Below are 23,179 nucleotides of genomic sequence, written 5' to 3'. Positions count from 1 at the left end.
AATAATCCTTCTTTAACCTTCACCTTCATCTACACTGATCGAAGTGACATGATCGAAGTGACAAGTGACATGAGGGATGATAGCTTTCCCCTGGATTCACCTGGTCAGTCAATGTCATGGAAAGAGCAGGTGTTCTTAATGTTTTGTATACTGTGTGTATATTTTGGAGGCTACTTATACAGACAATTGGTATATAAAGTATATTTATAATTATTTGACAATTATTTAGGTTGACAATAATTCTATTACACAATTTCTGATATATTACATGGTTTACTTTTATTTTCCTGCATAAGTAAAATCAGGATTATGCCTATTCTGCCATCCATTCCAATTAGACTGGTTTGGATTTCTCCCTGAATAATATGGCTGCCATCTTTACCCCATTTTGGAACTTTAAGTGTCCATGACATAGCCCCTCCAGAAAAGTAATAAAATATCTAAGGTCACTGCTCCTGAGAATCAGAAGCTGGTCGCCATGGAGACTACCAGTCACAGGAAGTTTCATCACAACAACATGTTAATTGAAACGTAAAAGGGGGGCCATTGTAAGTAACCTTGGAACCACTTCCTCCTGAAAACATAAGTGGGAGGGTTTTTCATGTACAGTATCATGAGTATGCAGGATTGCTCATGCAAACCCTTCTGCAGGCATATGAGGCCAACATGAAGAACTGCACACACTGTATTATCACATCCTCTGTCTCTAAGTCTCTCTCTCTCAATTCAATTCAATTCAAAGGGCTTTATAGGCATGGGAAACATATGTTTACATTGCCAAAGCAAGTGAAATAGATCATAAACAAAAGTCTAAAAAACAATTTAGACATTACACACAAAAAGCTCCAAGACAATATACATATTATGACTATATACAGTGTTGTAACGATGTGCAAATAGATCAACATAAATACGGGCTGAATTTACAATTGTGTTTGTGGCAACAAGTCACAAATGTTGCTGCTGTGATGGTACACTGTGGTATTTCACCCAATAGATATGGGAGTTGATCAAAATTGGATTTGTTCTTTGTGGGTCTGTGTAATCTGAGGGAAATATGTGTCTCTAATATGGTCATACATTTGGCAGGAGGATGGGAAGTGCAGCTCAGTTTCCACCTCATTTTGTGGGCAGTGTGCACATAGACTGTCTTCTCTTGAGAGACACGTCTGCCTATGGCGGCTTCTCTCAATAGCAAGGCTATGCTCACTCACTCTCTCTCACTCACTCTTTAGCGCTCTCTCTCTCTCTCTCTCACATTCTCTAACTATCTCTCCCTTCTCTCTCTTTCTTTCTTTCTCTCTCTCTCTCCCTCCCTCATCTCTCTCTCTCCTCTCTCTGTCCCTCTCTCTCCTCTCTCTCTCTCTCTCCTCTCTCTCTCTCTCCCCCTTCTCTCTCTCTCCCTTCTCTCTCTTTCCCTCCTTTCACCCTCTCTTTCCCTCCTTTCTCTTTCTCTTCTCCTAAGTGGTCTGCTCATAAAGTTAAAAAAATACTGTTACCTGTAAAATAACATGACCATTAACCACACAACCAGCAACTAGGAAACACTCCAAACACCACCAGTATCAGACTGATGGACACAGTGACAGACCCAAAACACGCCCACTCCTCATCGTCTATAACTCTGCAGCTGAGTGAAGGGGTTTTTCAGAGAACGACTATAGAGTGTAACTTCCTTTTCAACTAACATACCGGGAGTCTTTTCTAGAACAGCAGCCCTCATCAAATGATGTCTCTCTCTCTTCTCTCTCTTCTCTGTGTGTTTTGGTGAGTCTAGCTATCTACCAGTCAGAGATAGATGAGGAGGACGTACAGCCAGAGGAAACAGACACAACTCCTAACAGAGATGTCTGGTGGTCCCCTCTCGTGTTTCTCCAAGAAGGGAATACTCCTACTCTCTATCCTCCACTATGGTACGTTTTGTATGGATTATTTACTTTCTCCACCTCATGTTTTTTACAGTATGTATAACATGTGCTTGCATGATAAAGTTAGGAATGCTGTTAGCTTTCTCTCACTTCCTTGTTGGTTTTTGAATGGTGTGTGTTGAATGTGGAATGCCTTGTCAGTGATTGGTTGTATACCTCAAAATGTTTACTTTATTACTGTGTGATAACACCTCTGCCTATATTCAGATAAACATGTCTGGTGTTTTTTAATGAAACACATTCTGTCTGTGCTGGTGTGGTTGGGCCAAAAGCTTATCAAATAAAATAAAATAAAAATGTATTTGTCACACGCGTCGAATACAACAGGTGTAGGCATAATCAACAATGCAGAGTTTTAAACAAATAAGTAAGAAAATATTGGCTAAATACACTAAAGGAAAAATCGTAACAAAATAAAATAACAATAACAAGGCTATTTTTTTATTTTACCGTTATTTTACCAGGTAAGTTGACTGAGAACATGTTCTCATTTGCAGCAACGACCTGGGGAATAGTTACAGGGGAGAGGAGGGGGATGAATGAGCCAATTGTAAACTGGGGATTATTAGGTGACCGTGATGGTTGAGGGCCAGATTGGGAATTTAGCCAGGACACCAGGGTTAACACCCCTACTCTTACGATAAGTGCCATGGGATCTTTAATGACCTCAGAGAGTCAGGACACCCGTTTAACGTCCCATCCGAAAGACGGCACCCTACACAGAGCAGTGTCCCCAATCACTGCCCTGGGGCATTGGGATCTTTGTTTAGACCAGAGGAAAGAGTGCCTCCTACTGGCCCTCCAACACCACTTCCAGCAGCACCTGGTCTCCCATCCAGGGACTGACCAGGACCAACCCTGCTTAGCTTCAGAAGCAAGCCAGCAGTGGTATGCAGGGTGGTATGCTGCTGGCTATATTCAAGGGTACCGAGTCAATGTGCAGGGGGAAGTCAGTCAAGGTCATTTAGGTAATATAATATAATATAATAATACAGTTGAAGTCGGAAGTTTACATACACTTATGTTGGAGTCATTAAAACTCGTTTTTCAACCACTCCACAAATGTATTGTTAACAAACTATAGTTTTGGCAAGTCGGTTAGGACATCTACTTTGTGCATGACACAAGTAATTTTTCCAACAATTGTTTACAGACAGATTATTTCACTTATAATTCACTGTATCACAATTCCAGTGGGTCCGAAGTTTACATACACTAAGTTGACTGTGCCTTTAAACAGCTTGGAAAATTCCAGAAAATTATGGCATGGCTGTAGAAGCTTTTGATAGGCTGACTGACATAATTTGAGTCAATTGGAGGTGTACCTGTGGATGTATTTCAAGGCCTACCTTCAAACTCAGTGCCTCTTTGGTTGACATCATGGGAAAATCAAAAGAAATCAGCCAAGACCTCAGAAGAAAAATTGTAGACCTCCACAAGTCTGGTTCATCCTTGGGAGCAATTTCCAAACGCCTCAAGGCACCACGTTCATCTGTACAAACAATAGAATGCAAGTATAAACAACATGGGACCACGCAGCCGTCATACCGCTCAGGAAGGAGACGCGTTCTGTCTCCTAGAGATTAACGTACTTTGGTGCGAAAAGTCCAAATCAATTCCAGAACAACAGCAAAGGAAATTGTGAAGATGATGAAGGAAACGGGTACAAAAGTATCTATATCCACAGTAAAACGAGTCCTATATCGACATAACCTGAAAGGCCACTCAGCAAGGAAGAAGCCACTGCTCCAAAACTGCCATAAAAAAGCCAGACTACGGTTTGCAACTGCACATGGGGACAAAGATCGTAATTTTTGGAGAAATGTCCTCTGGTCTGATGAAACAAAAATAGAACTGTTTGGCCATAATGACCATCGTTATGTTTGGAGGAAAAGGTGGGAGGCTTGCAAACCGAATAACACCATCCCAACCGTGAAGCACAGGGGTGGCAGAATCATTGTCACGTTCCTGACCTGTTTTCCTTTGTTTTGTATTTGTTTTAGTTGGTCAGGGCGTGAGTTGGGTGGGTTGGTCTAGGTTTGATTTTCTATGTTGGGATTTTGTGTTCGACCTGGTATGATTCTCAATCAGAGACAGCTGTCAATCGTTGTCCCTGATTGAGAATCATACTAAGGCAGCCTGGGTTTCACTTGTGTTTTGTGGGTGTTTGTTCCTGTGTCTGTGTTTGGGCCACACAGGACTGTTTCAGGTTAGTCACGTTTGTTGGTTTTTGTATTTTGTAGTGTTTGTTGTTTTTTCAATAAATAATGAACTCTTACCAATCCGCATCTTGGTCCGATCCATGCTCCTCCTCGTCTGAGGAGGAGAACGACTACGACAGCCGTTACAGAAACACCCACCAAAACAGTACCAAGCGGAGTGGAGAAGGAAGGCAAGAACAACAGCAATGGAGAGAAGAGGAATGGATATGGGAGGAAATCCTAGACGGGAAAGGACCCTGGGCAAAGGTTGGAGAGAATCGCCGCTCTCGGGAGGAGAAGGAGGCAGCCACAGCCCAGGAGCGGTGGATTGAGGAGGCAGCACGTAAGAGAGGCTGGAAGCCCGAGAGGCTCACCCAAACATTTCTTGGGGGGGGGGGGGCTAAAGGGGAGTGTGGCGAAGCCGGGTTGGATACCTGAGCCAACTCCCCGGGCTTACCGTGGAGTGAGAGGGCGTCGTACTGGTCAGACACCGTGTTATGCGGTGGAGCGCACGGTGTCCCCAGTACGCGTGCTTAGCCCAGTGCGGGCTATTCCACCTTGCCGCACTGGGAGGGCTAGGTTGGGCATCGAGCCGGGTGCCATGAAGCCGGCCCAACATATCTGGCCTCCAGTACGTCTCCTCGGGCCGGCGTACATGGCACCAGCCTTACAGGTGGTGTCCCCGGTTCGCCTGCATAGCCCAGTGCGGGCTATTCCACCTCGCCGCACTGGCAGGGCTACGGGGACCATTCAACCTGGTAAGGTTGGGGAGGCTCGGTGCTCAAGAGCACGTGTCCTCCTTCACGGTCCGGTATATCCGGCGCCACCTTCCCACCCCAGCCCAGTACCATCAGTGCCGACACCACGCACCAGGTTTCCAGTGCATTTCCAGAGCCCTGTTCCTCCTCCACGCACTCTCCCTGTGGTGCGTGTCTCCAGCCCAGTGCCTCCAGTTCCGGCACCACGCACCAGGCCTACAGTGCGCCTCATCCGGCCAGAGCTGCCCGTCTGCCAAGCGCCATCTGAGCCATCCGTCTGCCCAGTGCCATCTGAGCCATCCGTCTGCCCAGTGCCATCTGAGCCATCCGTTTACCCAGCGCCATCTGAGCCATCCGTCTGCCCAGTGCCATCTGAGCCATCCGTCTGCACAGCGCCATCTGAGCCATCCGTCTGTCCCGAGCCATTAGAGCCGCCCGTCTGTCCCGAGCAGTCAGAGCCGTTCGTCAGTCAGGAGCCGCTAGAGCAGCCAACCAGACAGGATCTGCCAGAGCCGCCAACCAGCCAGGATCTGCAAGAGCCGCCAACCAGACAGGATCTGCCAGAGCCGCCAACCAGACAGGATCTGCCAGAGCCGCCAACCAGACAGGATCCGCCAGAGCCGCCAACCAGACAGGATCCGCCAGAGCCGCCAGTCGGCCAGGACCAGCCAGAGCCGTCCAGCCAGGACCAGACAGAGCCGTCCAGCCAGGACCAGCCAGAGCCGTCCAGCCAGGACCAGCCAGAGCCGTCCAGCCAGGACCAGCCAGAGCCGTCCAGCCAGGACCAGCCAGAGCCGTCCAGCCAGGACCAGCCAGAGCCGTCCAGCCAGGACCAGCCAGAGCCGTCCAGCCAGGATCAGCCAGAGCCGTCCAGCCAGGATCAGCCAGAGCCGTCCAGCCAGGAGCTGCCAGCCAGCCAGGATCCGCCAGAGCCCGCCGGCCAGGATCCGCCAGAGCCTTCCGCCAGCCAGGATCCGCCAGAGCCTTCCGCCAGCCAGGATCCGCCTGAGCCAGCCAGCCAGGATCCGCCCCTCAGTCCGGTGCTGCCCCTCAGTCCGGTGCTGCCCCTCAGTCCGGTGCTGCCCCTCAGTCCGGTGCTGCCCCTCAGTCCGGTGCTGCCCCTCAGTCTGTTACTGCTTTTTGGAATAGTGGGATTGACATGGAGGGTGGATATTGGGAGGAGGCCACGGAAGCGGGGGTTGACTATGGTGGGGTGGGGACCACGACCAGCGCCAGAGCCGCCACCGTGGACAGACGCCCACCCAGACCCTCCCCTAGACTTTGTGCTGGTGCGCCCGGAGTTCGCACCTTAAGGGGGGGGTTCTGTCACGTTCCTGACCTGTTTTCCTTTGTTTTGTATTTGTTTTAGTTGGTCAGGGCGTGAGTTGGGTGGGTTGGTCTAGGTTTGATTTTCTATGTTGGGATTTTGTGTTCGACCTGGTATGATTCTCAATCAGAGACAGCTGTCAATCGTTGTCCCTGATTGAGAATCATACTAAGGCAGCCTGGGTTTCACTTGTGTTTTGTGGGTGTTTGTTCCTGTGTCTGTGTTTGGGCCACACAGGACTGTTTCAGGTTAGTCACGTTTGTTGGTTTTTGTATTTTGTAGTGTTTGTTGTTTTTCCATTAAATAATGAACTCTTACCAATCCGCATCTTGGTCCGATCCATGCTCCTCCTCGTCTGAGGAGGAGAACGACTACGACAGCCGTTACAATCATGTTGTGGGGGTGCTTTGCTGCAGGGGGGACTGTTACACTTCACAAAATAGATGGCATCATCAGGAGGGGAAATTATGTGGATATATTAAAGCAACATCTCAAGACATCAGTCAGGAAGTTAAAGCTTGATCGCAAATGGGTATTTCCAAGCCACTGCAATGCACTTTTGATGACATTTTCCATCAGTACTCATTGTCGATGCATTGAGTAGAATGCTCATTCGGGCATTTCAGGCTGAATCTTTTTTTTAAACAGCTGTATTAAATAATTACAAATGAACACCATTTTTCGAAGTATAATATATAGCAGAATATCAAAAGTCTGGGTGTGACACAAGGCAAAAACAGTGCAAAACAGTGAAATCCAGATATTAAATGCTTTAGGGGAAAAATAGTTTAAAAAACTAGCTATACTGAACCAACAGATAAACACAACATGCAACAATTAAATATGTTTTATTGAGTAACAGTTCATTTAAGGTAATCAGTCAATTGAAATACATTTATTAGGTCCTAATCTATGGATTTCACATGGCTACAGATATGCATCTGTTGGTCATAGATCAACAGGAAACCAGTCAGTATTTGGTGTGACCAACCTTTGCCTCATGCAGCACGACACATCTTCTTTGCATAGAGTTAATCAGGCTGTTGATTGTGGCCTGTGGAATGTTGTCCCACTCCTCTTCAATGGCTGTGTGAAGTTGCTGGATATTGGAGGGAACTGGAGCACGCTGTCGTACACGTTGATCTGGAGCATCCCAAACATGCTCATTGGGTGACATGTCTGGTGAGTATGCAGGCCATGGAAGAACTGGGACATTTTCAGCTTCCTGAATTGTGTACAGATCCTTGAGACATGGGACCGTTCATTATCATTCTGAAACATGATGTGATGGCGGCGGATAAATGGCATGACAATGGGCCTCAGGATCTCGTCACGGTATCTCTGTACATTTAAATTGCAATCGATAAAATGCAATTTTGGTCATTGTCTGTAGCTTATGCCTGCCTGCCTATACCATAACCCTACCGCCACCATGGGGCACTCTGTTCACAACGTTGGTGTCAGAAAACGGCTCACCCACACGACCACTCGTCTGTGATTTTATTGGCAGTTGGATGAACTGTCAAATTCTTTAAGATGATGTTGGAGGTAGAGAAATGGTAGAGTTGGTAGAGAAATGTACATAAAATTCTCTGGCAACAGCTCTGGTGAAGATTCCTGCAGTCAGCATGCCAATTGCACACTCCCTCAAAACATGAGACATCTGTGACATTGTGTGACAAAACTGCACATTTTAGTGTGGCCTTTTATTATCACCAGTACAAGGTGCACCTGTGTAATGAGCATGCTGTTTAATCAGCTTCTTGTAATGCCACACCTGTCAGGTGGATGGATTATCTTTGCTAAGGAGAAATTCTCACTAACAGGGATGTAAACAAATGTGTGCACAATATTTGAGAGAAATACGCTTTTTGTGCATATGGAAAATGTCTGGGATCTTTTATTTCAGCTCATGAAGCATGGGACCAATACATTACATGTTGCGTTTATATATTTTTTCCATTGTAAATATATTTTGAAAACCTGAAACGACTTGCTATTTTCTTGCTCCCTTTTAAACTTGATATGTTTTTCTACAAAACGTACAAATGCGACCGTTTTTACATATGTAGACATTGGTATTGTGCTGGAGATTATGAAAATTAGGTTAAAAAAAAGTGATGGAGTTGCCATTTAATATAAAATAAAAAAAAATATATATACTTTTTTCTTAAAAATCTACCCATGAGGCACAAAAAAGCCTTTGGACATGATTCAGTTCCATTTCTATGTTATTATAAATGTGGGCCTGAAGTTGATTCTTTCTTGCCATGGAAATACAGTGATTCAGATACAGTTCACCTTCACACTTGAAAACTTCAAACACTTATTCTCAGCACAGAAACTCAGTCAACAGGAAGTGGTTTTCAGGTTCTTGTCACAGTCACTCTCGCACACCTAGAGATGTATAGAGGACTCATAAGCCAGTTTTAGCATGGGCAGCGCCATTGAGGACTTTTACCATTTTGTAATAGTCAACTGGGTGGGACTTCCTATGGGTTAAGGAAAGATCACATAACTACATCAGATCATCAGGAGGGATCAGCCAATGAATTATACTCATGAGCAAACATTCCATAACTGCAGGTGGCAGTATATACAAACTTGGCTTCATACCTGTTCAAACAACACACTCCAGGTGGCACTATACACCCTTTCAGTTTATTTACAAACTCATAAAAGTAGTAGAAGAAGATTGACTACATCAAAATGGAGATGGCATCAATGGCGCTGCCCGTGCACTCACAGACGCCATAATGGAAAGGATACAACGTTGCGATCTCTATACATCTCCATGCTCACACCTTAAAATGGAGCTACACCCCCTCACCCTAACTATTTCCTACAATTGACGAAGATGTAATGTGTTTTCCAACCGAAAGAAAGCCAGCGCTGCTCTGATCAACTTTCTCCATTCAAATCTTACCTTACTATTAGAATTATTTCACAATACTGATAATGGTTCAGCTCCTAGACAGATATTACCACCTACGGCAGCAAATATTGAGGCGGCTAAGGCGTATTATAATGCTTACCCAATGAAAATGCACCCCCCAAAATATAAAAATCCATTGAGAAACATACTCATTGAGAAATAATTACAAGAAGAGGGGAATGCAGCAAAATCTGATGAGTAAAGTATTTTGCAAAACTATTTTGAACTTGCATAAATGCTGCGCTTAATAACAATGACTAACACAATTCCCTTCAAAATGGATTGTAAGAAAAACCGTAGCCTACCATTATTATTATTTTGAACCGAAAGTTTTTTAACTTTTTTGACCAATGGACCCCCAAAATTTGTGGACCCCCAAAACATGTACACACCCGAACATGCGCGTACAATCGCTGCACAAATAAAGTCTGTCATTACAGCCATAAATGGTGATGCATTTTTTCAAAAGCTAGTAGACTACAGAAATACTGCATTTTACACCTGCATTTGGAGATGAAAGTCATTCATGTTAGCAGCCAATATCAACTAGGGATATAGGCTATCACTTCTCTGGCGTCCAGAGAAAGAAAAATCATACCGCCTACTTGTAGCTGAGGTTGCAGGATCGGATGGAAAGCATATTCTGTCTGCACCTCCCCATCACTTTGGAGGGCAGCCTCCCTGTTCTTCCTCACAAATAACATAATACATTTGACAGAATATGTTACATCCTAATCCCATAATATTGATGGCAGTGCGATGTTACAGCTGCCTATCTTTAGACATATAGCCAGTAGCCAGTCAAATAGGCCTTTCTGAAAAATGAAAATCATCAATCAATTCTGGCAAAGATGAGACAGTAGTAGATTGCTAAACAGTATTTTATATGAATGATAAACGTAGGTCTGCTCTGTTTATAACCTTTTCTCAATAGGGGGGCGCTATTTTCACTTTGTAAAAAAGCGTGCCCAAATTAAACTGCCTCGTACTCTATTCTAGCTCGTACAATATGCATATTATTATTACTATTGGATAGAAAACACTCTCAAGTTTCTAAAACCGTTTGAATTATATCTGTGAGTAAAACAGAACTCATTTTGCAGCAGACTTCCTGACAGGAAGTGAAAAATCTGAAATCGAGGCTCTGTTCCAGGGCTTTCCTATTCAATTGCTTGAAATCTATGGATATACAGTGGGGAGAACAAGTATTTGATACACTGCCGATTTTGAAGGTTTTCCTACTTACAAAGCATGTAGAGGTCTGTAATTTTTATCATAGGTACACTTCAACTGTGAGAGAAGGAATCTAAAACAAAAATCCAGAAAATCACATTGTATGATTTTTAAGTAATTAATTTGCATTTTATTGCCTGACATAAGTATTTGATACATCAGAAAAGCAGAACTGAATATTTGGTACAGAAACCTTAGTTTGCAATTACAGAGATCATACGTTTCCTGTAGTTCTTGACCAGGTTTGCACACACTGCAGCAGGGATTTTGGCCCACTCCTCCATACAGACCTTCTCCAGATCCTTCAGGTTTCGGGGCTGTCGCTGGGCAATACGGACTTTCGGCTCCCTCCAAAGATTTTCTATTGGGTTCAGGTCTGGAGACTGGCTAGGCCACTCCAGGACCTTGAGATGCTTCTTACGGAGCCACTCCTTAGTTGCCCTGGCTGTGTGTTTCGGGTCGTTGTCATGCTGGAAGACCCAGCCACGACCCATCTTCAATGCTCTTACTGAGGGAAGGAGGTTGTTGGTCAAGATCTCGCGATACATGGCCCCATCCATCCTCCCCTCAATACGGTGCAGTCGTCCTGTCCCCTTTGCAGAAAAGCATCCCCAAAGAATGATGTTTCCACCTCCATGCTTCACGGTTGGGATGGTGTTCTTGGGGTTGTACTCATCCTTCTATTCCTCCAAACACGGCGAGTGGAGTTTAGAGCAAAAAGCTCTATTTTTGTCTCATCAGACCACATGACCTTCTCCCATTCCTCCTCTGGATCATCCAGATGGTCATTGGCAAACTTCAGACGGGCCTGGACATGCGCTGGCTTGAGCAGGGGGACCTTGCGTGCGCTGCAGGATTTTAATCCATGACGGCGTAGTGTGTTACTAATGGTTTTCTTTGAGACTGTGGTCCCAGCTCTCTTCAGGTCATTGACCAGGTCCTGCCGTGTAGTTCTGGGCTGATCCCTCACATTCCTCATGATCATTGATGCCCCACGAGGTGAGATCTTGCATGGAGCCCCAGACCGAGGGTGATTGACCGTCATCTTGAACATCTTCCATTTTCTAATAATTGCGCCAACAGTTGTTGCCTTCTCACCAAGCTGCTTGCCTATTGTCCTGTAGCCCATCCCAGCCTTGTGCAGGTCTACAATTTTATCCCTGATGTCCTTACACAGCTCTCTGGTCTTGGCCATTGTGGAGAGATTGGAGTCTGTTTGATTGAGTGTGTGTACAGGTGTCTTTTATACAGGTAACAAGTTCAAACAGGTGCAGTTAATACAGGTAATGAGTGGAGAACAGGAGGGCTTCTAAAAGAAAAACTAACAGGTCTGTGAGAGCCGGAATTCTTACTGGTTGGTAGGTGATCAAATACTTATGTCACGCAATAAAATGCAATTTAATTACTTAAAAATCATACAATGTGATTTTCTGGATTTTTGTTTTAGATTCCGTCTCTCACAGTTGAAGTGTACCTATGATAAAAATTACAGACCTCTACATGCTTTGTAAGTAGGAAAACCTTCAAAATCGGCAGTGTATCAAATACTTGTTCTCCCCACTGTACATGCACTGCATACGCCTTCCACTAGATGTCAACAGGCAGTGGGAAATGGAATGGGGTGTCTAGCTTGATCTGAGGCCGAACAAGAGCTTTTGGAATGACGTGACTGGAAATGTCATTGTCTTCGAAGGCGCAAGAAGGAACCCCAGATTGCCTTCTGAAAAGCTTTCGGTATACACGGCTAATATCTCCGGCTTTGATTTTATTTGATACATGTGATAATATCATCGTAAAGTATGTTTTTTCAATCGACTTTTATCAGATTATTCAACGTTTATCGGGAGTTTTGGAGTTTTGCGTTGTTTGCGTCGAGAGAAGATGGACATGTTCGCGCCACTTGGCTAGCTATGGTTGCTAATTCGACAGGAGAAGAGGACATTCTAAACCAAACAACAATTTATTCTGGACAAAGGACTCCTTGTACAACATTCTGATGGAAGCTCAGCAAAAGTAGGAACCATTTATGATGTTATTTCGTATTTCTGTGGAAAATGTTTAGTTCTATTTTCCGCCCTCATTGCAGGCGATGTCTCGCTATAACGTAAGCTGTATGTCGTACTAAAGTTATTTTAAAAAATCTAACACGGCGATTGCATTAAGAACTAGTGTATCTTTCATTTGCTGTACAACATGTATTTTTTAGTAAAGTTTATGATGAGTTCTTTGATTAGATTAGGTGACTGTCCAAAATATCTCCGGAGAATTTTGTGCAGTTTGGCTACGTATTCACATTGTAAAACCAGGATTTGTAGCTCTAAATATGCACATTTTCGAACAAAACATATATGTATTGTGTAACATGATGTTCTAGGACTGTCATCTGATGAAGTTTGTCAAGGTTAGTGAATAATTTAATATCTTTTGCTGGTGATAAATGTGTTTGTGTGGTTGGCTATTGTGGTAAGCTAATATAATGCTATATTGTGTTTTCGGTGTAAAACACTTAAAAAATCTGAAATATTGGCTGGATTCACAAGAAGTTTATCTTTCATTTGCTGTACACCATGTATTTTTCATAAATGTTTTATGATAAGTATTTAGGTATTTCACGTTGCTCTCTGTAATTATTCCGGCTGCTTTGGTGATATTTTTTATGGTAGCTGCAATGTAAAACTATGATTTATACCTCAAATATGCACATTTTCGAACAAACATATATTTATTGTATAACATGTTATAAAACTGTCATCTGATGAAGTTGTTTCTTGGTTAGTGACTAATTATATCTCTATTTGGTCGGTTTTGTGATAGCTACCTATGCGGTAAAAAAATGGTGAAAATATGCGGTTGAGTATTTTGCTATTGTGGTTAGCTAATAGAAATACATATTGTGTTTTCGCTGTAAAACATTTAAAAAATCGGAAATGATGGCTGGATTCACAAGATGTTTATCATTCATTTGGTGTCTTGGACTTGTGATTTCATGATATTTATATGCTAGTATTTACTTGTGGCGCTATGCTAGGCTATGCTAGTCAGCTTTTTTACTGATGAGGATGCTCCCGCATCCAGGATGGTGACCAAGTAGAAGTTTTAACAGGCAAAACTGGTTTAAATATTATTTTTTTATTCTGGTCACTAATCTGGATATGCGCGACCGACTTGGCGTGCCAATGCTGATCACTGGTCATTGGTCAACAATCAAGACCTACAACTTTTTGCCTCTTTTTTATTTATTTTATTTATTTCACCTTTATTTAACCAGGTAGGCTAGTTGAGAACAAGTTCTCATTTGCAACTGCGACCTGGCCAAGATAAAGCATAGCAGTGTGAACAGACAACACAGAGTTACACATGGAGTAAACAATAAACAAGTCAATAACATGGTAGAAAAAAAAAGAGAATCTATATACAATGTGTGCAAAAGGCATGAGGTAGGCAATAAATCGAATAATTATAATTTAGCAGATTAACACTGGAGTGATAAATCATCAGATGATCATGTGCAAGAAGAGATACTGGTGTGCAAAAGAGCAGAAAAGTAAATAAATAAAAGCAGTATGGGGGGTGAGGTAGGTAAATTGGGTGGGTAGTTTACAGATGGACTATGTACAGCTGCAGCGATCGGTTAGCTGCTCGGATAGCAGATTTTTAAAGTTGTTGAGGGAGATAAAATTCTCCAACTTCAGAGATTTTTGCAATTCGTTCCAGTCGCAGGCAGCAGAGAACTGGAAGGAAAGGCGTCCAAATGAGGTTTTGGCTTTAGGGATGATCAGTGAGATACACCTGCTGGAGCGCGTGTTGCGGGTGGGTGTAGCCATCGTGACCAGTGAACTGAGATAAGGCGGCACTTTACCTAGCATAGCCTTGTAGATGACCTGGAGCCAGTGGGTCTGACGACGAACATGTAGCGAGGGCCAGCCGACTAGGGCATACAGGTCGCAGTGGTGGGTCGTATAAGGTGCTTTAGTAACAAAACGAATGGCACTGTGATAAACTGCATCCAGTTTGCTGAGTAGAGTATTGGAAGCTATTTTGTAGATGACATCGCAGAAGTCGAGGATCGGTAGGATAGTCAGTTTTACTAGGGTAAGTTTGGCGGCGTGAGTGAAGGAGGCTTTGTTGCGGAATAGAAAGCCGATTCTTGATTTGATTTTGGATTGGAGATGTTTGATATGAGTCTGGAAGGAGAGTTTGCAGTCTAGCCAGACACCTAGGTACTTATAGATGTCCACATATTCTAGGTCGGAACCGTCCAGGGTGGTGATGCTAGTCGGGCGTGCGGGTGCAGGCAGCGAACGGTTGAAAAGCATGCATTTGGTTTTACTAGCGTTTAAGAGCAGTTGGAGGCCACGGAAGGAGTGTTGTATGGCATTGAAGCTCGTTTGGAGGTTAGATAGCACAGTGTCCAAGGAAGGGCCGGAAGTATATAGAATGGTGTCGTCTGCGTAGAGGTGGATCAGGGAATCGCCCGCAGCAAGAGCAACATCATTGATGTATACAGAGAAAAGAGTCGGCCCGAGAATTGAACCCTGTGGTACCCCCATAGAGACTGCCAGAGGACCGGACAACATGCCCTCCGATTTGACACACTGATTTCTGTCTGCAAAGTAGTTGGTGAACCAGGCAAGGCAGTCATTAGAAAAACCGAGGCTACTGAGTCTGCCGATAAGAATATGGTGATTGACAGAGTCGAAAGCCTTGGCCAGGTCGATGAAGACGGCTGCACAGTAATGTCTTTTATCGATGGCGGTTATGATATCGTTTAGTACCTTGAGCGTGGCTGAGGTGCACCCATGACCGGCTCGGAAACCGGATTGCACAGCGGAGAAGGTACGGTGGGATTCGAGATGGTCAGTGATCTGTTTGTTGACTTGGCTTTCGAAGACCTTAGATAGGCAGGGCAGGATGGATATAGGTCTGTAACAGTTTGGGTCCAGGGTGTCTCCCCCTTTGAAGAGGGGGATGACCGCGGCAGCTTTCCAATCCTTGGGGATCTCAGATGATACGAAGGAGAGGTTGAACAGGCTGGTGATAGGGGGTGCGACAATGGCGGCGGACAGTTTCAGAAATAGGGGGTCCAGATTGTCAAGCCCAGCTGATTTGTATGGGTCCAGGTTTTTCAGCTCTTTCAGAACATCTGCTATCTGGATTTGGGTAAAGGAGAAGCTGGGGAGGCTTGGGCGAGTAGCAGCGGGGGGGGCGGGGCTGTTGGCCAAGGTTGGAGTCGCCAGGAGGAAGGCATGGCCAGCCATTGAGAAATGCTTGTTGAAGTCTTCGATTATCACGGATTTATCGGTGGTGACCGTGTTACCTAGCCTCAGTGCAGTGGGCAGCTGGGAGGAGGTGCTCTTGTTCTCCATGGACTTTACAGTATCCCAGAACTTTTTGGAGTTAGAGCTACAGGATGCAAATTTCTGCTTGAAAAAGCTGGCCTTTGCTTTCCTGACTGACTGCGTGTATTGGTTCCTGACTTCCCTGAACAGTTGCATATCGCGGGGGCTCTTCGATGCTATTGCAGTTCGCCACAGGATGTTTTTGTGCTGGTCGAGGGCAGTCAGGTCTGGAGTGAACCAAGGGCTATATCTGTTCTTGGTTCTGCATTTTTTGAACGGAGCATGCTTGTCTAATATGGTGAGGAAGTAACATTTAAAGAATGACCAGGCATCCTCAACTGACGGGATGAGGTCAATATCCTTCCAGGGTACCCGGGCCAGGTCGATTAGAAAGGCCTGCTCGCAGAAGTGTTTTAGGGAGCGTTTGACAGTGATGAGGGGTGGTCGTTTGACCGCGGACCCGTGGCGGATACAGGCAATGAGGCAGTGATCGCTGAGATCTTGATTGAAGACAGCAGAGGTGTATTTGGAGGGCAGGTTGGTCAGGATAATGTCTATTAGGGTGCCCATGTTTACGGATTTAGGGTTGTACCTGGTGGGTTCCTTGATGATTTGTGTGAGATTGAGGGCATCAAGCTTGGATTGTAGGACTGCCGGGGTGTTAAGCATATCCCAGTTTAGGTCACCTAACAGAACAAACTCTGAAGCTAGATGGGGAGCGATCAATTCACAGATGGTGTCCAGGGCACAGCTGGGAGCTGAGGGGGGTCGGTAGCAGGCGGCAACAGTGAGAGACTTATTTCTGGAGAGATTAATTTTTAAAATTAGAAGTTCGAACTGTTTGGGCATAGACCTGGAAAGTATGACAGAACTTTGCAGGCTATCTCTGCAGTAGATTGCAACTCCTCCCCCTTTGGCAGTTCTATCTTGACGGAAAGTGTTATAGTTGGGTATGGAAATCTCAGAATTTTTGGTGGCCTTCCTAAGCCAGGATTCGGACACGGCAAGGACATCAGGGTTGGCAGAGTGTGCTAAAGCGGTGAGTAAGGCAAACTTAGGGAGGAGGCTTCTGATGTTGACATGCATGAGGCCAAGGCTTTTTCGATCACAGAAGTCAACAAATGAGGGTGACTGGGGACATGCAGGGCCTGGGTTTACCTCCACATCACCCGAGGAACAGAGGAGTAGTAGGATGAGGGTGCGGCTAAAGGCTATCAAAACTGGTCGCCTAGAGCGTTGGGGACAAAGAATAAAAGGAGCAGATTTATGGGCGTGGTAGAATAGATTCTGGGCATAATGTGCAGACAGGGGTATGGAGGGGCGCGGGTACAGCGGAGGCAAGCCCAGGCACTGGGTGATGATAAGAGAGGTTGTGTCTCTGGACATGCTGGTCTCAATGGGTGAGGTCACCGCATGTGTGGGGGGTGGGACAAAGGAGGTAACAGAGGTACGGAGAGTGGAACTACAGGGTCCATTGCAAACCAAAACAATGATAATGATAACTAGCCTGAACAATAGTATGCAAGGCATATTGATATATGAGAGAGACATACAATAAGGCATAAAGTGATTGCAGGTCTTGATTGGGAGAGCTAGCTAAAACAACAGGTAAGATAACAGCAGCAATAACAGGGTGCTAGTCTAACACAGCAACAACAGGTAAAAATGGCGACGACTCGGCAGAGAGGGTCGGATTAACTACACACAGATCCTGAGTTAAAGCACAGAGCCGACAGATAAAACACAAATAAACAGAATGGAGTACCGTGAATTAATGGACAGTCAAGCATGCATCAGCTATGTAGCCAAGTGATCATAGTGTCCAGGGGGCAGCCGTAGATGGAGCAGGGAGGCCTCCACTAAGCTAGCACGCGGCGTTTAAAGTTAGTAGCCCGGGGGGTGGTCTGCTCAGACGTGGTCGTGTCGACAGAGAATCCAAGCCGGATGGCGAAAGAGAGGTTGTGAATTGTAGAATTGTGTTTGCTAACTGGTGCTAGCTTCGTGGCAGTGGCGCTAGCTGCGCTAGCTGCAAGCTAGCTGTGAGGATCAGAATTAGTGGCTCAGGGATTACGGCAGGAATCCGGCGTTGTTGTCGAGAGACAGTCCGATGCTGGTAAATTGGTGAGTAATATCCAGGCTAATAACAGGGCTGGTGTCTGTGCAGAAGGTAAAAGCTACTAGCAGCGGCAAAAAAATTGCTAAATTAGCTTGTAGCTGATTTAGACCAGTTGTGATGGATTGACAGGGCTCTGTGTCGGCAAAAAAAAAAGGTCCAGTCCAATTGGCAAAAGAGGTATTGTAGCCCAAGAATTCGCTGGTAGACCTCTTCGGCTAGCCGGCAGATGGGCCTAGCTCGAGGCTAGCTCAAGGCTAACTGGTGCTTGCTTCGGGACAGAGGCATAGATAGGATTTGCGGGCAGTGGGATCAGAAAAACAACAAAAAGGCCTAATGTATACAAAAAAAATACATTTTCTGGGAAATTAAAAAGCACTTTGGAGACTGGAAGGACAAATGAGCATGTGCTCTGCATTAAATATAGTCAGACATATTACAAACAGTAGACCACAAGTAGCAACATATAACTACGTTGTTTGAACATGAAATGTAGGTATTTCAATATGATTGAAATAGGCCTGTAGTCACGTTATACATTTTATATTTTAATGCAGTCATCTCGGTTTTCATTTGAAGCATGTTTTTATAGGTCTCTTGGTTGTATCAATTGCAAAGAAATGGGCAACTTTGTATTTGTAATCAAGTTATTTGCGGTCACAGAGACGGATAAACCATGTGATTCTATGTTTAGCGGAGACCTTCTGTATATAAACTGACACGAGAGGGCAAAACAGCATCTAATAACGCATTTAACTGTTCTACAGGTGATCTGAGGCAAGTGTTAGATTATGAGCGTTTTCAAGTGTAACGTTAATAGTGGTGATTTTGGGAAACAGCTCGTAGATTTAACGATGCTCCTACGAAGATTCTAACGATGACCTTAGCCTTAAAATGGCTGTCTGGCTTTATGGAGAGCAGAACTCTATATATAATGACGAGATGTTCATGTCGCCCTAACAATGAGTCTTCCCAAAGGCCGGAAGGCAGTCGACAAGTTAAAAATACTGTCACGGATCCCTCCGGTACTGTTGCTCTTTCCGTGCACCAGTTTCGGAGGTCTATGTCACAGGCCTCTAGGAACTGAACTGTGTCATTACGCACACCTGGTCCCCATTTCATCACTGATTTATATTTGTATAAATGTGCCCTTTGGTTCACCATTGGGCTGTCGATTATTATTCCAATGTTCTTGGTTGTGTGAGCACCTGTGCCTTGTTGTTTTGGCTTTCGTGGCGCTTGTATTGTGCAGATGATTATGGGTCTTGTCCCGTGTTGTATCATTGTGCGCTTGTGTTTTCGGGTCTTGTCCCGCGAGGAGTACATTGAATAACAATGTACTCCTCCCTCTTTTGTTTGGGTCTCAACCCTGTGTTTTATATACGTGTTTGTTTGGTCTTCGTCCCCGTGCCTTTACATGGCACGCTGTAATTTGGGTGTATTAAAAAACCCTATTACGCATTCCTGAGCCTGTCCCCCGATCCTTTATACCAACGTGACACGGAGTGAATCCTTACCACTGCTACACCTGGCTATCAGTAAAGCCTGATCTGGCAGCAAAACAGTTCATTCTGACTTGCTTAAACAACTCTTGAACTCATTCAAGACTGTTGGAAAAGCATTCCTCATGAAGCTGGTTGAGAGAATGCCAAGAGTGTGCAAAGCTGTCATCGAGGCAATGGGTGGCTACTTTGAAGAATCTCAAATATAAAATAGATTTTGATTTGTTTAACACTTTTTTGGTTACTACATGATTCCATATGTGTTATTTCATAGTTTTGATGTCTTCACCATTATTCTGCAATGTAGAAAATAGTAAAAATAAAGAAAAACCCTTGAATGAGTAGGTGTGTCCAAACTTTTGACTGGTACTGATATATATATATATATATATATAGTAAGATAGTTGGAAAAGTTTCAAGTGGTCTTCAAGGGACAAATAAATGGTGCACAGAAAGGAAATTCATTATTGAGGACAGAAGAAATAAGTCAAATAACAGTTAGGAGAAATAATAAATTGGAACACAGTTTCATGTCTTAGCCTGGTTTGTTGTTGGTGTTTTATCCCTCCCTTCCTCTCTCTTTAGGGATCTGGGCTGAAGTCCCTCCAAAGGACCTGTATGGATTGAGGGGGGGTTCGGTGTGCCTGGCTGTAGCAGAACCACCGCAGGAGTTTGGAAGACATAGTTGGAAGGTCAATAGTACCATAATAGTTGCTGACAAAAAGGTCTCTCCTAAATACCAGGAGAAAGTGGAGTATAATCTACTGAACCACTCTCTGTGCATTAAGAATCTGAGTGAAAAAGACAGGGGAACTTACATTGCAACCTATGAGAAAAATTGGGAAGAGTCGACTACTACATACAGACTAACAGTACAGGGTGAGTTTGCTGCACTAAAGTCCACGATAGGCAGTTATCAGCTTTTTTCTCATAGTTTGATTTAATTGTCTATGACTGTAGCGTTATTGACAACATCTTACATTTTATCATCTGTTAGACGTTGGAAAATTATTACAACTCTCTCTTTCTCTCTCCTGGTTGGTCAGAGCCTATATCCAAGGTGGTGATCCAGACAGAGATCATGCTATTGGCCAACCAGTCCTGTTCAGTGTGGCTGCTGTGCAACGTGTCAGTCTGCTCCAACCTCTCCTACACCTGGGAGAGAGGGAATGAGACGTACAAGGACGATGAGCAGATACACTTCTCTCTGTCACCAGCAGACGGAGACATCAGTGTAACCTGCAACGCCTCCAACCCAGTCAGTTGGAAATCTGCCTCTACAACAGTGAAGTGTAGTAATGACACAACCACCCCATGTAACTAGATATCATAATAATCCAATAAACTTTTCAGTGTGCTGATAAGCTTCCTTGTCAAATAGCATATATCATGTAATATTCTCTTAACATTCTGTTCGACATGTTTTAGAGCTTAATATACCGTCACCTCCAAAAGTATTGGCTCCCTTGATAAAGATGATAAATACTGAGCATATAGTGTATGTTCAAAAAAGGGGGTAATTATATTATTTTATTCTAACACAATAGCTCAGAGAAAGATTTTGTTTAACAATTAATCATTTATTTTCTCAAAAAGATACTGTAGGTGTCAACATTATTTGCACCCCTTTTTTCAATACTCCTGCACCCTCCCTTGCGAGGATGTAATGTTGCCTACCCTTACCACCTGGGGTCGTCCCGTCAGGAAGTCCACGATCCAGTTGCAGAGGGAGGTTAAGTCCCAGGGTCCCAAGTTATGTGATGATCTTTGATCTTGGAGGGGACTATGGTATGAACAACATTCTCACATAGGTATTTGTTTAATCTACAATACCAGTCAAAAGTTTGGACACACCTACACATTCAAGGGTTTTTCTTTATTTTTTACTATTTTATACATTGTAGAATAATAGTGAAGACATCAAAACTATGAAATAAATCATATGGAATCATGTAGTAACCAAAAAAGTGTTAAACAAATCAAAATCTATTTTATATTTGAGATTCTTCAAAGTAGCCACCCTTTGCCTTGATGACAGCTTTGCACACTCTTGGCATTCTCTCAACCAGCTTCATGAGGAATGCTTTTCCAACAGTCTTGAAGGAATTCCCATGTATGCTGAGCACTTGTTGGCTGCTTTTCCTTCACTCTGCGGTCCAACTCATCCCAAACCATCTCATTTGGGTTGAGGTCAGGTGATTGTGGAGGCCAGGTCATCTGATGCAGTACCATCACTCTCCTTCTTGGTCAAATAGTCCTTACACAAGCCTGGAGGTATGTTGGGTCATTGTCCTGTTGAAAAACAAATTATAGTCCCACTAAGGGCAAACCAGATGGGATGGCGTGGCGTATCGCTGCAGAATGCTGTGATAGACATTCTGGTTGTGTGCCTTGAATTCTAAATAAATCGCTGACAGTGTCACTAGCAAAGCACCGCCACATCATCACACCTCCTCCTCCATGCTTCATGGTGGGAACCACACATGTGGAGATCATCTGTTCACCTACTCTGTGTCTCATAAAGACAAGCCGGTTGGAATCAAAAATCTAAAATTTGGACTCATCAGACTAAAGGTTAGATTTCTACCTGTCTAATGTCCATTGCTCGTGTTTCTTGGCCCAAGCAAGTCCGAGGGCCTCCCGAGTGGTGCAGTGGCCTAAGGCACTGCATCGCAGTGCTAACTGTGCCACTAGAGAACCTGGTTCAAGTCCAGACTCTGTCGCAGCCAGTGGCACACAATTGGCCCCAGTGTCGTCCGAGTTAGGGGAGGGTTTGGCCAGCAGAGATGTCACTGTCCCATCGTGCACTAGCGACTCCTGTGGTGGGCTGGGTGCAATCAATGCTGACACGGTCGCCAGGTGTACGGCATTTCCTCCAACACATTGGTGCGGCTGGCTTCCAGGTTAAGGGGACATTGTGTCAAGAAGCAGTGCGGCTATTCAGGATCGTGTTTCGGAGGACGCATGGCTCTCGACCTTCGCCTCTCCTGAGTCCGTACGGGAGTTGCAGTGATGGGACAAGACTGTAACTACCAATTGGATATCACGAAATTGGGGAGAAAAAAATATATAAAAATGTAAAAATAATACAAAAAATAAATAAAACATTTCTGGAAATATTCTGTACGGAGGAATGGTCTAAGATCCCTCACAATGTGTTCTCCAATCTCATACAACATTTTTGAAAAAGGCTCAGTGTCGCTATCTTCGCAAGGGAAGGGTGCTGGAGTATTGAAAACAGGGATGTCGATCATTTTGACACCTATCTTTTTGAGAAGAAAATGTTTACTTGATTAACAAAATCTCTTTCTCTGAGCAAATGTGTTAGTATAAAATAATATAATTTCCCAAATTGTTTCGAGCATACAATATAGCTCAGTATTTGAATGATTCATTTCATAGTCTTTTTTGCTCATCTTTATTAAGGGTGCAAATCATTTTGGCGATGACTGTAGTTATACTGTATGGTCTAATAGCATAACATTGATATGGGTGTTATTATTGACTGTCTTACAGGGCTGGTGTGGTGTAGCATCTGCATTGTAGTGGTGCTGACCCTCATTGTAGCTGTGGCAGTGTATTACTGCAGGGGCCGCCGTAACACGGGTATGTACAGCATAGGGCCCTCAACTATATAAACTAACATTTCAGATGGCTCTGCAAGTATTCTGAGGATGATTATGATGTTGCATAAGCCTAATTAGAGACTTTTGGCCTTGAAATATTAAGGAAATTGGAAAAAGAGAGAGGAGCCTCATAAGTGTCTCATTTATTAATTCCTGTTTATGGATATCCTGTTTAGTATCTATCTGATTGGTTGATATTTTGTTCTTGTCAAACACA

The 23,179-nt window shown here is 44.2% G+C and overlaps 1 protein-coding gene across 1 annotated transcript; it reads left to right on the top strand.

The window, feature by feature from the left end:
• The first annotated feature begins 1,798 nt into the window (after positions 1-1,798).
• LOC120030277 (SLAM family member 8-like) lies at positions 1,799-20,660 on the top strand. The gene is made up of 3 exons (XM_038975613.1): positions 1,799-1,913; positions 19,922-20,215; positions 20,383-20,660. Exons 1-3 carry the CDS (start codon positions 1,799-1,801, stop codon positions 20,658-20,660), a joined length of 687 nt encoding a protein of 228 aa, XP_038831541.1.
• The last annotated feature ends 2,519 nt before the right edge of the window (positions 20,661-23,179 follow it).

This window comes from Salvelinus namaycush, chromosome 36 (assembly GCF_016432855.1).
Source record: "Salvelinus namaycush isolate Seneca chromosome 36, SaNama_1.0, whole genome shotgun sequence".
Lineage (NCBI taxonomy): Eukaryota > Metazoa > Chordata > Actinopteri > Salmoniformes > Salmonidae > Salvelinus > Salvelinus namaycush.
Note: the sequence above shows the minus strand (reverse complement) of the source record. Positions and strands in the feature narration are given on the sequence as shown.